This window comes from Anarrhichthys ocellatus, unplaced genomic scaffold, assembly GCF_004355925.1.
Source record: "Anarrhichthys ocellatus isolate YVR2014 unplaced genomic scaffold, GSC_Weel_1.0 scaffold33, whole genome shotgun sequence".
NCBI classification, from domain to species: Eukaryota; Metazoa; Chordata; class Actinopteri; order Perciformes; family Anarhichadidae; genus Anarrhichthys; species Anarrhichthys ocellatus.
In genome coordinates, this window is record NW_022280063.1 from 2,382,413 (window position 1) to 2,395,095 (window position 12,683).

The window sequence follows — 12,683 nt, forward strand, 5'->3', positions numbered from 1 at the left end:
GCAGAGTAGAGTACTAGATTTAAAGGGACAGTGTTTAGGATTTAGGGGGATTTATTAGCAGATATTGAATGTAATATTAGTTTTTATTCGTGGATAATCACCTGAAACTAAGAAACGTTATGTTTCCGTAAGCTTAGAATGAGCCGTTTGTGTCACATAGGGAGCGGGTCTTCTTCATGGATTCCGTCATGTTGGCCTGCCATGTTTCTACAGTAGCCTGGAATGGACAAACCAAACAAAAGCAAAAACCTTTTTACATTACAGCCACCGTAGTTCTCCCACACACTTGGAAATGGAAGGCGGAGCAGAGGGCTATTCAGTTTGTTGCAACTAGATGCCACTAAAATCCTACACACTGCTCCTTTAATTGGTTTAGAAATCGCTACTTGTAGTTTGTCAGGTTAAAAGGTTAAGAGTTTGATGCAAAAATGTCCGGTGGGAATTATTTGTATTGCCGTGTTCCATTTTCATCGCAAAAATACCCCATATTTAGTCCTCATGTCCACTCCACACGACAAAAACCTATCCAGGCAGAGTCTGTCTGTTTGGCTACACAATACATAAACTAATCGGACCCCAAATTTGATTCTAATGCTATAACTGTCGTGACTAGCCCTGTTCCTTAACCACAATATAACATATCTTGTGTTTCTCGTGCAATGTCGGGTGTTGAAAAAAATTACCCCAGTGTGGCAGCGAGCTACCTGGAGCTATAGCTGGAGGTATGGCATAACTTGGAACAGTTATTTATACGTTGTTTTTTTTTTTGATGACCCGCAGGGGTTTGCAAACATTTATAAGAACCCACAAATCCAGTTTTCATGAATTTCCGTGCCATATTTTTGAAAATCCGTGCTTGGTGCGAAACGGCTTTAAGATTGGACTGTAAGATTTTGTGCCGCACAGTTTATTCTGCATGGAGGGAGCGGGTGTTCTGTGAGGACCAGGCTTTTTTATCTCTCAGCTATTTCAATAGCTGTCAGCAATGGCCACAGGGGATATGGAATACAATCTTTTTTTCTGAGTGGTTTATGGACTACTTCATTGCGACACCACCATACAGTACGTAACATAAGTCACTGTAACGCCCAAGGAAAACCCCTGAAACCCTGAGATTCTCTAAAGGATGCTTTTATTGTGAGGTATATCGATAGTGTTTGAGGCAAACAAAAGGGAAGGGACGGAAATAATTTTCCACATTAATATCACAAAGACCAAGAAACTGTATATTCAGCTTATATTTACGTTTCAGACCAAACGGTATATCATTAAAGCATTCCAGACTGGACATATTGCTAAATGAGCTCTTCTGCTCCTTAACCAGACTGTAAGTAAAGTGTGCATTATTGTTCATAAAAAAACACCCCCACTTCATTCTTTACAGTAGATTCAATGCCCCTCAGGAGAGCCCAGAGGCAAACCGACAATACAGGTTGGCCACCTGCATTTCTCTTCTAGATAGTACCTCACAGGCACAGACGTAAAGAATGGAGCCAGCAATAACCAATAGTCTGATAAAACATATAAATGGTGGTTTTACAAACTTTAAAAGAGTGTACTAAAAATATCTTTGGCTGGCTTGCACAAGAAGCGTTTGTACTGTCCAGATGTGCTCCAGGGAATCTTTATTTCTCTCTCCTGCATGTTAACATGCAAGACTGCATGACGGAACAACAGCGCATCATCCATCAAAATCTTTACAGATGTGAGCAATTTAACACGTTTTCCAATGATCAATTAACACATTACATGACCTGGAAAAAGGTTATTATTACACCATCAGTCACTACACATTGAGCTTTATTACATTGTTGACCTGGATGAGTGCAAAATACAGCGCTCTACATGTGTAATGTGATTGCAAAGTGATTTTACGTTTGAGATCTTCAGGATTTAGTGTGTAACTAGCATGTGGAAATTAGAGCATAAGATGGGTTTAGTCCATTTGAAGCAGCTTACTTGGCCCCACTTTGCCTGGCAGGATGAATCAATTCAAGAAAATTAACTACATCCATTGTGAAGATGAAGCTCTAGTGTGTTCAATAGTGTTAGTCTCCTCCACAGTGCACCTTTACATCCCCCATTGACAATCCATTTATGTAATCTAATGGAACTTTTGTCTTATTGCCAATTAAATATTGCACCCTATATTTCTTAGTGCTCATTTAACTCCCGATCCCGATCCATTCATTTCCAATTGGAGCAGCTGCTGCATCTCAGTTTGTTGTCCTAAACGCAGTCTTCCACAGCAGCCATAAACAAGCCATTTAGTATTCTCCATCGCGGCACTCTGTGGGTTTATCACCGAATGATGCAGCACCTCTGAATTGCTTCACACTCCTCCCATAGTCGGTAGACACACCATTTATTTCCTGAGAGGCGTGTTGCAGGCACCAGTCAGTTTGACTGAGCGTTTTGAGAAAGGTCTCTGGTTAATGAAAACTTCATCAAGCTGTTTATCAGTGACACAGTTGTAGAAAAAAACAAAAAAAAAGGTATATGCTGAACCGTTTTAATGACTATCTCATACCCCTCCCTCACTTTGCAGCCAGCCGGCCGAAGAGCCTTCTGGTGTACATCAATCCCTTCGGGGGAAAGCAACACGGGAGGCGCATTTACGAGCAGAAGGTGGCTCCACTGTTTGGCCGCGCCTGCATCTCCGCCGACGTGATTGGTGGGTCCCTATCAGCAGCGCTCCTCAACATTTAAATAAAAAATGAGTCTCGGTGGCCGCCGTATATAGATCTCCGCTGCCACTGTGGCCTCTCCAAGGGGCCGAAGAGGCTTGCAAGGATATGATTTGGCTGATAGTGCCATTAATCTTGCCTCCACCTTAATGGAAGCTGTGATAGTTGATAAGCTTGGGTATCCAAAACACATCTATTATTCAATAAGTGTTTGCAACAGCTACACATAGTCTTGCGGTATTGATGGTCACTCCGGGCTTCCTACAGCAACTGTGAATGGCAGGATTGCATTGCTGTCGTTATTATTCGGGGAAAACAGATTTTACTGTTGAAATATTGAAACTCTTTTTGCAGGCTAATATATAAATAGCTGAATTAGGTTGTTAGCATTAATCTGCATGACGGGTTTCCAGGGACTGTTTTCAAAAGTGCAAAGCTTTTCCTTGTCCTGTATTTCAAAATGCTAGTGCTCGTCAGGCCACAAAGAGTCTATTGTTATGTCAGTACGTTCCCTTTAATTGAAGTTGCACTAACACTTGCCGTTTGATTTGTTTCCATAGTTACAGAGCGGGCCAATCATGCCAGGGACCACTTGAAAACCGAGGCCAATCTAGATAAATATGACGGGTGAGTGCTCAAGCAGGGCAGCTTCTGCTTTCAGGCTTTCAACACCGGTTCTTCACTGTGACAGGAGTTTACTCTTGTCTGTTGATATTGTAACACAGCCTTCGAGAGACTCTGCCTTGAGCTGTGTATCGCCATGTGTATCAATGTATTATCGCACATTCGGAGCTTGTTATGAGGTCGTGTTGTGCTGTAATCTGTGCTGTCTGATTGTAATCACTGAGGCAAAGCCCGGTGTGTTCCTCGCCACTTGGAGGTGCTCTATAAGAAATTCAGAGCCTATCTAGCGCTCACACGGCTCCCGACATGCCGACGGCTGAGGCGGTGGTTAGCAGCTTACGGCGCTAACAGCGCTAACAGTGCAAACAACGGGCAACAGTGATGACAGAGCAAACAGCGTATGCCTGAGGGGGAACTGGAGGGTGGGCGCTACGTTTGCGCCTTCTGCGGCGCCCATGAGCTAGCCAATGAGGCACGCTCACATGCACTTACACTAACACACACACACACAGGAAGTGTGACTTCATTCTCTGCTTAGGTAACCATTACTCCACTATGTCTTTACATAGTAAATAGTTGTTTGATGCTATATTAATACTCTGAATACTGTACAGAGAACCTTGAACAGAGTTGGATCTCTGTAACCTGGCGTGACTTTTCATCAGTGCAACATTAGATCAGGGTTACCTTACAGCATGAATAAACATGCTAGTAGGGTAACAAAGAGACACTGTTTTTATCCTTCCTGTTAGGACTTTTTCCTTCAACCTCTAAGTGTGTCCCAAGTTAACATTCTGACCTGATAAGGGCGCTAAAGAAAAAGTTAAAAGATCACCAAAGTGATTATAATTCATGCCGAGGGGAATATGAATGTATGTATCCACGGTAATCCATTCGATAATTGTTTCACGCAAAACCACAAATTTTAACCTAATGGAGGAGCTAATGGAGAGAAAAAGTCAGTGGACCACTTATGTGATTAGGATTTATCGTCTCGGCACCATGGTTGCCTATGAAAAATGTCAAGGCAATAAGACGCAGAGATTTCTGCAAAGAGATTTAATGTTTAAAGACAAGGACTCGAAGCAAGAAACCTCGGGAAAGGTAATTCAAAGAGAGAGTGTGTGTGTGTGTGTGTGTGTGTGTGTGTGTGTGTGTGTGTGCGCGCGCGTGTGCGTGTGTGTGTGTGTGTGCATTATATATTATATCCTTGTGAGGACCAGATTCAGTTTTACAACAGAAAAGGGAAATCACTTTACTTTCCTAGTGTAAAATCAAGTCTTAACCCTCATACAGCCCTTTTCAAAGTGCTGTTAATAAGGGGTTAAGACTTAGGGGTTTTAGTGTGCTTTGTTATCTATATTCCAAGAAATGCTTTGAATCAATGTAAAACAGATTTAATCGCCATCGGCATAAAAACGGAATTTGATACGACTCGCTTGAACTATTTGACCTAAAGGTAGCTTGTAAACAGAGGATAGTTAAGGACCCAGGACAGATCCCTGTGGTGCGCCTTGAGCAGAATGGGAAGTGGAGGATTTACAGTGCCTGGAGCAACACAAAAGGTCCTTTCAGAGAGATCTTTTACCCCGGTATGATTACTCAACGCTTTAGACATTCAATTCAAATCAAGTGGTCAACTGAAGCAAAAGCAGCAGTTCAGATCTAAAGGCAATAAAACAGATTTCCACACTTTATAATCATTTTAGAAATGTAGCCGATTCTATTCTCTAGAATCACTTACAATAAATAACTCTACAATAAATCTAAATGTACAAATCAGTCACATAAGCCACATAAGTTTATGTTTTCCAGAGTTGTACATGATGCAGCTCACGACTGCGAGCAAAGGGTAAAATGCAGCTGATAGCCGAACATACAGGTCATCAATAACATGAAAGGTTCTTTCTGCCGAGTGCTCCGCCGTCTCCAGCTTCTATTCATCAGATATTCAGTCCAGCACATCATGGTTAGAGTCCATTATGCTTTTCCTCTGCAGTTTATATAATTCATAGGTCCATTTCAGCAAGGTTTATATCCAGACTTTACAAAAGATGGAATGCTGGATGGCACAGTGTGATATTCTTATTTAGCGAATGCTTTCACAGTTACACCTGCTGCTCACTGTTATTGTTGTCAAGGTCTTCTGGCTATTGTTGTCGTGTTCTTAAATCCGCACATGTAATGGAACTCCTCAGCGTCCGCCTAGGCTCTGAACAATATTCCAATGTTCAACAGATAACTCGTGTACATCGTTGATGTCATTTGTCCGTCCAGGGTGGTGTGTGTGGGTGGAGATGGGATGCTCAGTGAGATCCTGCAAGGGTTGGTCACCAGGATCCAAACAGACAACGGCGTGGACCAGAACCAACCAGATGCGGAGTTGGTGCCGTGTTCTCTACGCATAGGGATCATTCCTGCTGGTGAGCTTTGGTCATTATATCACATTAAAACATTTACAGGGTTTGGAAACAGCAGCGCGTCAGGAATGGTTTTGGGGATAATGATCTCTGAATGTCATATTAAAGGAATTTCACTTTGGTGTTTATCTAGTTTTGTTAAAAGCTTTAAAAGGATTAAAAAAACACCACTTATCTTCAGCACCAGCCTAGAACATAATGTAATGCTGGCAAGCCACCTTATAATTTGCCTAAAGGAAACAACTCTGACTTCTTCTCAAATGGAAAAACTCTTGCTCCACTTTCACCATGACTCTCTTCTCTCTCCACCTACACATGAGGCATGGTCAACAGCTGGAAGCCCAGAGTTTTACACCAGGTCACTCTCAGCTGTCAAAAGTTGAAAAATGTTTATAAATGTTGAAAAGCTCTCTCCATCGTGAGCTATTCATCCGGTTTTAGGAGCAGAGTCCCTCTCAAGATGCTCGTACATATTATGCAGCAGGATAAAGAGACACATTCTGAATCTCTATTGTGAATAAAATATATTAGCAGACTCTGAAAACTTTAAAATAGCATTTTATTTATTATATATATTCACAAAGTTCACTAATTATTTCACAAAAAGGACGTGAATGTTGTGTCGATTAACTCCAGCCCCCTCGTTCAAGGGTTTGTAATGTCTTTACGGCTATGAGATGCGGCGCACAAACGCTGGTGCTGTGCCGTTATTAATCACCATTATGGATCTCCCAGACAACCTGATATGGAGTGGGCTGAAAAGAGTACCGGCATATTGTGAAAAAGTGAAGGTACTCCAAAGAGTAAAATGTAGAAGTGCCAAAGTATCGGGCCCCCTTTCGAGCACAGCTTCAGATACTTTAATGGATAGTGTTTATGTGTTTTGTCATGATAAGTGTTGCATGATGGATGTCGAGTTTCTAGAGTCTGAGACATAAAAATCTCACTTAACAGAACTGTTATTGATTTCAATATTGAAGAGCTTCAGTTCCTGCTGATCCGGGGGTTGCTGAGTTACATAAGAGAATCTCTATGGCAACAGGGCAGGGGGTCCCGCCGGGGGCCTGCGGAGGGTCAATCTTTCCAAGTGCCATGAATGGAAACATGCTGTGTGACATTTTGAAATCACTGTCATTTTCATGAGGATAGAAACACAGTGCACGGAGACCAATATGAGGCTATCTGGTGCACAGCTTGATGGTAATAGCAGAGGGGTTTAAAAATCAGCTGGGGACACAGTCAATTATTTTAAGGCCAATTACAATCATAATTTGGGATGTGTTGACTCGGTTGTTTTGCCTTTTCACACTTACAAATGAAATGCAATTTTAGATAATGTAATCTTATCATACTATAGCTGTATGAAGTACATCTTGTCACGACACTTCAGCTCAATAACGTTAAGCTGTTAGTAAAAACTCAGGGCTGCAGGGATGAAAGCTCTCAAGAAGATATAGTTCAAAAGATGTTTTGAAATGTAATTGGTATGCCATTCATGCAATGCAAGGACATTATTGGCTAATTGTCCTCTGGTTTGCTTGCATCAAGAGTAAAGCAAAGCCTACAGTGACCAAGGCAATCTTGGAACACTGTTCTGCTGAAATACGTCCTAGAGCACTAAATATGTATTAATCCGCAGTTGAAAGTAGTCCCCAACAAATGCACTGTCTACTGTTTGAGGAACATTTGCGGAAAAAAAACTGCATTGCCCAGCTGTTATAGGAAGTTGTTTACCCAGGCTGGGGGATGAGAGCTACAGACAAGGTAGGGATGTCAGAAAGTACTGACCGTAAACCACGATTTACAGTCCGAGCCAGGTGTCATTCCCCATCTCTCTATGTGCTTCGGCATTGTTCTACTGTCTCTCTAATAAAAGGTATATAAAATTACTTCAGAAAAAAGATCTCAACTTTGTCAGTCAAGAATGTCCCTTGATTGTAAAACAGTTGAAACCCCCTTTTTTTTTTTAAAGCGCCAGTAATGTCTCAGATAATGGTGATAATGTAAAGTGTCTAAAAAGAGAAAAATTGCTGACGTTGAGCTTTTTGCTATAAAAGCCATAACATGTGTACTTTTTAGCTCTATGCTTCAACACCATTATGGAGGAGTGTATCAGCCACCTGGCTGCCATTCATGATTTTATCAATATTGCTGTCAAAGTCATGTTAACGTGTCAGTAAGATATCAAAGCCCTCGATGCCAAGGTTCAAATTTAGAGTCGTGATCTCATTTCTGGCCTTGTCATCGAGCTGTCATACCCACAAATGCTCGTTCTGTCAGATGTTTTCTGACTGTACCCCCCGGCACTACCTGAAACATTGAAAGTAGCTTATTTTGATTAAAAAAAATTGAAATGATAAGTTGTTCAAAGGTCCACTTGTCGAGTTCCAAAGGGTTCACTCTTGTCGTTATAAGACACAGTCTCATGTGCAGCTATAAATATATTAATGTGCTGAGGATTCAAACAGCAAAGATATCCTCTTTTTTTGGGGGCAGCACTAAAAAGCATCTCGACTCCATTGTTGTCCCTGAGATGAAGATGATTTCACTGCCTAGATGATCTTACTGGCGAGACAGTTTTGGGGGAATTGCAGATTAAAACCTGGAGCTTCTCCGCTGAGGGTATGCCTTCTGACAGTTTATGCTCTCTCCTCTGAATATGCCAACAGGCTACATGCGGTTGAGTAACTTAAGGGGAATAAAACATTGAACATCTGAGGGCTGAACGTCATTGAACATCTGTGTGCGCCACTTATATCCATTCAAAGTCAGTTGGCTGTTACTGGGTAGCTTTAGAGAAGTCGTGTGTCACCGCTGTTTTTAGCGCTCTGCAAAATAGCAGGCATTGTAGCGCTGCCGGGAGCAATTTAAAAGTGTTCGGATGTGATCATGAAGCTCCAGGGGGGGGGGCAAAGGCCAGATAAGTGCAGGAGAAAGTCAGAGGCAGCGACAGAGGGAGCTCATCTTCACACTCATCTGTGTGTCCACCACTGAATGATAGACCTGATCTCCTCTGTCACACTTCTGTGAGCCCGCTCAAAACACCACTAATTAGATTTCACTCGCTACTCTCCTCCCTCCCTCCCTCTCTCTGTCTTTTATCAGTGGCAGTGGGTCCATTTCACCACTTGAAGATGATCAAAGTTGGGCAGATAGGTCTGAAATTACGCCATGTGGCGCAGGAAGAGAGATGGAGCCTTATTACCTCTCAAGTTGAAAGATTTAATATCAAGCTCTACGTTTTTCTCAAGGCAGGGGAATGCGTCTTATCCTTCATTTGTTGGCTGAAGAGCGTTGATGATAGCCCAGGGCCCGGAGCTATCCTATTAGTTCACTTAACTGAGACGTCTTCTTACTTCCGCTTAATAAAATCATCCCACTGAATTCTTGGTACAAGGTTGCAGCTTTGAAAGACATGTAACTCCACCAAAGGGCGATATATATTCAGATTTGAACTATGAATAAGAGGTGTACACATGTTAAATACAGCTTTGCAGCTTTACCTGCCGATAGAGTCTCCCAACATAACTGTATCTGTTTTTATTACAGATTCATGGTTCCCCCACAATGTATCATGATGACTTGGGTCAGCCCCTAACTTTCCCTCTTGTGGTTTGTAGTGAAATGTCTTAACAACTATTGACCAAATAATCTGCAGGCCACCTATCTAATTTGTCCAGTGCTTTGGTTTATCACCAAACTCATGACATTTTGACTTTGTATTTTTTTTTCTCTCACATCACAGTGTCTTTAACCTGTCTGTACAGGGGCTGTAATAGCTGACCATCGACCTGTGTGTCTCTTATCCAACAGGGTCCACTGATTGTATCTGCTTTGCCACAGTGGGAACCAACGATCCAGTTACTTCTGCTTTACACATCATTGTGGGTGAGTTAGTAATTGAAAGACTCATGGAAGACTTACAGCACACTACGTGTCGGGGTGGCATGCCGATTCAATTTTCTGTTATCCGTATTGTGTGTGAAGCTACAAACAACCTTTTGAGCGATTATTACACCAGCTGGTTTTCAGTTTCATGTTCATGTGTATGTTTGGGCTTTTCTATGACTCTGCTGGGTGTGTCTCAACAGGGGATTCCCAGCCGATGGACGTTAGTTCAGTTCACCACGATGACATCTTTCTCAGATACTCCGTCTCGTTGCTTGGCTACGGCTTCTATGGCGATGTACTAACAGACAGCGAGAGGAAGCGATGGCTGGGTCCTGCTAGATATGACCTGTCAGGTATGAGGGCCATCATTTTCTAAACTTGAGTGACTCTTCAGGCTAAGCCTACCCACACACTTTCACCTTTTTCTGAAAACCCCGTGGCGCACTGACCTCACACCGGCTTCTTTTTAATGTGAGCTAACCTTGAGTTCATCCCTGAGCTTGCTGGTCCAGCTCTGGGTCAAGACTTTGGAGGATTAAGATATGAATCTAACACGCAGCCTTAAGCTTGTGGGTTTCAGTGCAAGAGATTGTGTAGCTCAGTAGTTGGACTTACCAACACCAAAAGGCTCACCAAGATTTTTCTTCCCACTGAGGCTAAACGCATGCATACTGTAAGGTGCTTCAAACAACTACAATGGTGAGATTAATTATTAACCAAAAACCTGGGACGTACAGGCTCATTTATGAAGGAAAATGTCCCCAGAATGCCATATTTAGTACATATCCATTGTAAAGTCTGAGTGTCCTTAATGAAAAGCAGCAACCAAGAGAGATCGACAAGACCAATTATCAACAGCAATGCTAGCAGCTCTGTGAGGCTGTATGTAAGCACAGTGGTGCTTTGTAATGAATGCTCACATCACAATGACCATGCTAAAAACCTAATGCTAAGCAGTTTTCATTTTTACCATGTACACCATCTTAGTTGTTGCATGTTAGCATGCTAATATTAGCTCATTTGTCTAATTAGTGTAGGCTACCATTAGCACCAGGTAGCCTGCCCAATCATTCAGGCAGAATGAAATTATTGACGTGCTTATTATTATTATTAGTAGTAGTAGTAGTACGTGCTGTCAGGAGGTAAATAGAATTTCTACAAATATAATACATGACCTGACCGAGCTTTGATTCAATTGTATATGCAGAAATGAGCATGGCTCAAGCACAGAACTAAATACGCTTTAAAAAAAAGAAAAATTATTAATCAGGCCCCAGGGCTACCAAACACAACAAGGCATTTAAATACAATTGTGTGTTAGTTTTACTATAGCATTATCACTAAACTTGCTTAAACCCAGTTAAACCTACAACACCCTCCAGAGAATAGAGGAATTAGAATAGAAAGATAAGGAATAGTGGTCCAATTAGTTATGCAGATGTGTCGCTGAAAGAACTTAAGCTGTGATTAGGGTAAATTAAACACATCAAATAAAACATATTGACATGCATTCTGTGGCCCACACTGTGTTTGTGTTCCAGGCGTAAAAACCTTTCTGAGTCACAACTACTATGAAGGCACGATCTCTTTCCTCCCTGCTGAGAACAACATGGGGGACCCCAGGGACAAGCTGCAGTGTCGATCCGGGTAAATAAAGCATCAGAGATATCCATTTCTGCAGCTTTTTTTACAATGTGCTAACTTATCTGATGCACTTCAATGGCAGCAGTGCACCTGCCAGAGCTTAAATGGGATAGTTTACGTTGTCAGGAAGCGCATCTGATTTATTGTGGAGAGCCTATTCAGTCTTTTCCAAAAAGCTCTTCACTAAGTGCTTTGTTTGTTTTTTTAGATGCTTTGTGCAGCCATTGTTTGCGTTTGTTATGGGGACCGAAAGGAGCTGAAAAGCGTTAATATGCCGTGTTTCATGACATCTTATTTTACCATAAAAAGAGATATGACTGTGCAGCAGAAAAGCTTCTCTGGCTGCAGACTCCTTAAATTGCGAAACGCAATGCAAGTTATTTTAAGGTGGACTGAATGTATTCCCTCCTAATGAGTGATCTAAGCTTGTTAACACCTTGAATGTCACAGCAACCCTGATGGGTTGATGAATGTAAAACACGGTTACGCTGATATTTCAGGTGCGGCGTCTGTCAACACAAGCCCTCATCAACAGACACGCAGTGGGAGATGTCAGAGGAGAAGGAAAAGTCTGATAAAGGTAGGAGTTAGGGGTTAATACTCGAAAGGTGTCAAATTAATCACACCTGAAAAGCCCATTTCTCATTTCTCTGCCTCGCTCTCTGCTTGTTTGCCTATTTTGAAGCCATTTCTAGACTCCTGAGATATGTGAAAATAAGTATTTCTAAAGGGTGCTGTTTGAGAGGAAAGACAAGGCTGGCTGTCATTTCCCTTGAAGTCACTCTCACACAAATCAGGGGAGATTTGCATTCTGCAGTAGCTGAGGTGGACTGAATGTAAATAACAACTTCTCCTTTTTCAAATATCTCCATTGTCTGTTGCGGTTGTTTTTCTCCCGCGGCATAGGAAAATGAGATTCTTGATGAGTTATCGACAAGAAAATATAAACTGATTTTAGTGACACAGCGCCCCTCCGGAGCCTTTTTTATTTTTTTTGCCTATCGATTTCCAAATCTCCCCGCATCCACCCCTGCGTCTGCTTGATGAGATTACATGTCCCCGGACGAGGCGGGTGTCCGTCCACTCACCTCCGAGTAGGACAACGTCACCTCCTGTTTTTCCCGCGCCCCCCTTCACCGTGGTGCACACGCACACATTTCATTATCTACAATTCTCTCAACCCACTGATATAGCAGCAGCACAAACACATGAAATACGGACTCATGTGCGCTGGTGCGCCCTGGTGTGTGTAATCTGAGCTGCAAAGAAGCTGTGTGTGTTTTTCTCCCCACTCTAATTAGTGTCATGGTATGAAATTCAACATTTTCTGTCCTGGCCTGGTTAGCAGGGACTTCTTATGGAGTGTGTGAGTGTGTGTGTGTGTGTGTGTGTGTGTGTGTGTGTGTGTGTGTTGGAG

The 12,683-nt window shown here is 42.2% G+C and overlaps 1 protein-coding gene across 1 annotated transcript in view; it reads left to right on the top strand.

Annotated features, from left to right (window-relative positions):
• Nucleotides 1–12,683, top strand: part of cerk (ceramide kinase) — a 36,024-nt gene that overhangs the window by 12,054 nt on the left and 11,287 nt on the right. Inside the window, exons 4-10 of the mRNA XM_031865685.1 lie at nucleotides 2,549–2,674; nucleotides 3,248–3,314; nucleotides 5,589–5,734; nucleotides 9,545–9,619; nucleotides 9,823–9,975; nucleotides 11,164–11,269; nucleotides 11,767–11,846. Coding sequence (XP_031721545.1) covers nucleotides 2,549–2,674; nucleotides 3,248–3,314; nucleotides 5,589–5,734; nucleotides 9,545–9,619; nucleotides 9,823–9,975; nucleotides 11,164–11,269; nucleotides 11,767–11,846 — 753 coding nt within the window. The remainder of the gene's footprint in view (nucleotides 1–2,548; nucleotides 2,675–3,247; nucleotides 3,315–5,588; nucleotides 5,735–9,544; nucleotides 9,620–9,822; nucleotides 9,976–11,163; nucleotides 11,270–11,766; nucleotides 11,847–12,683) is intronic.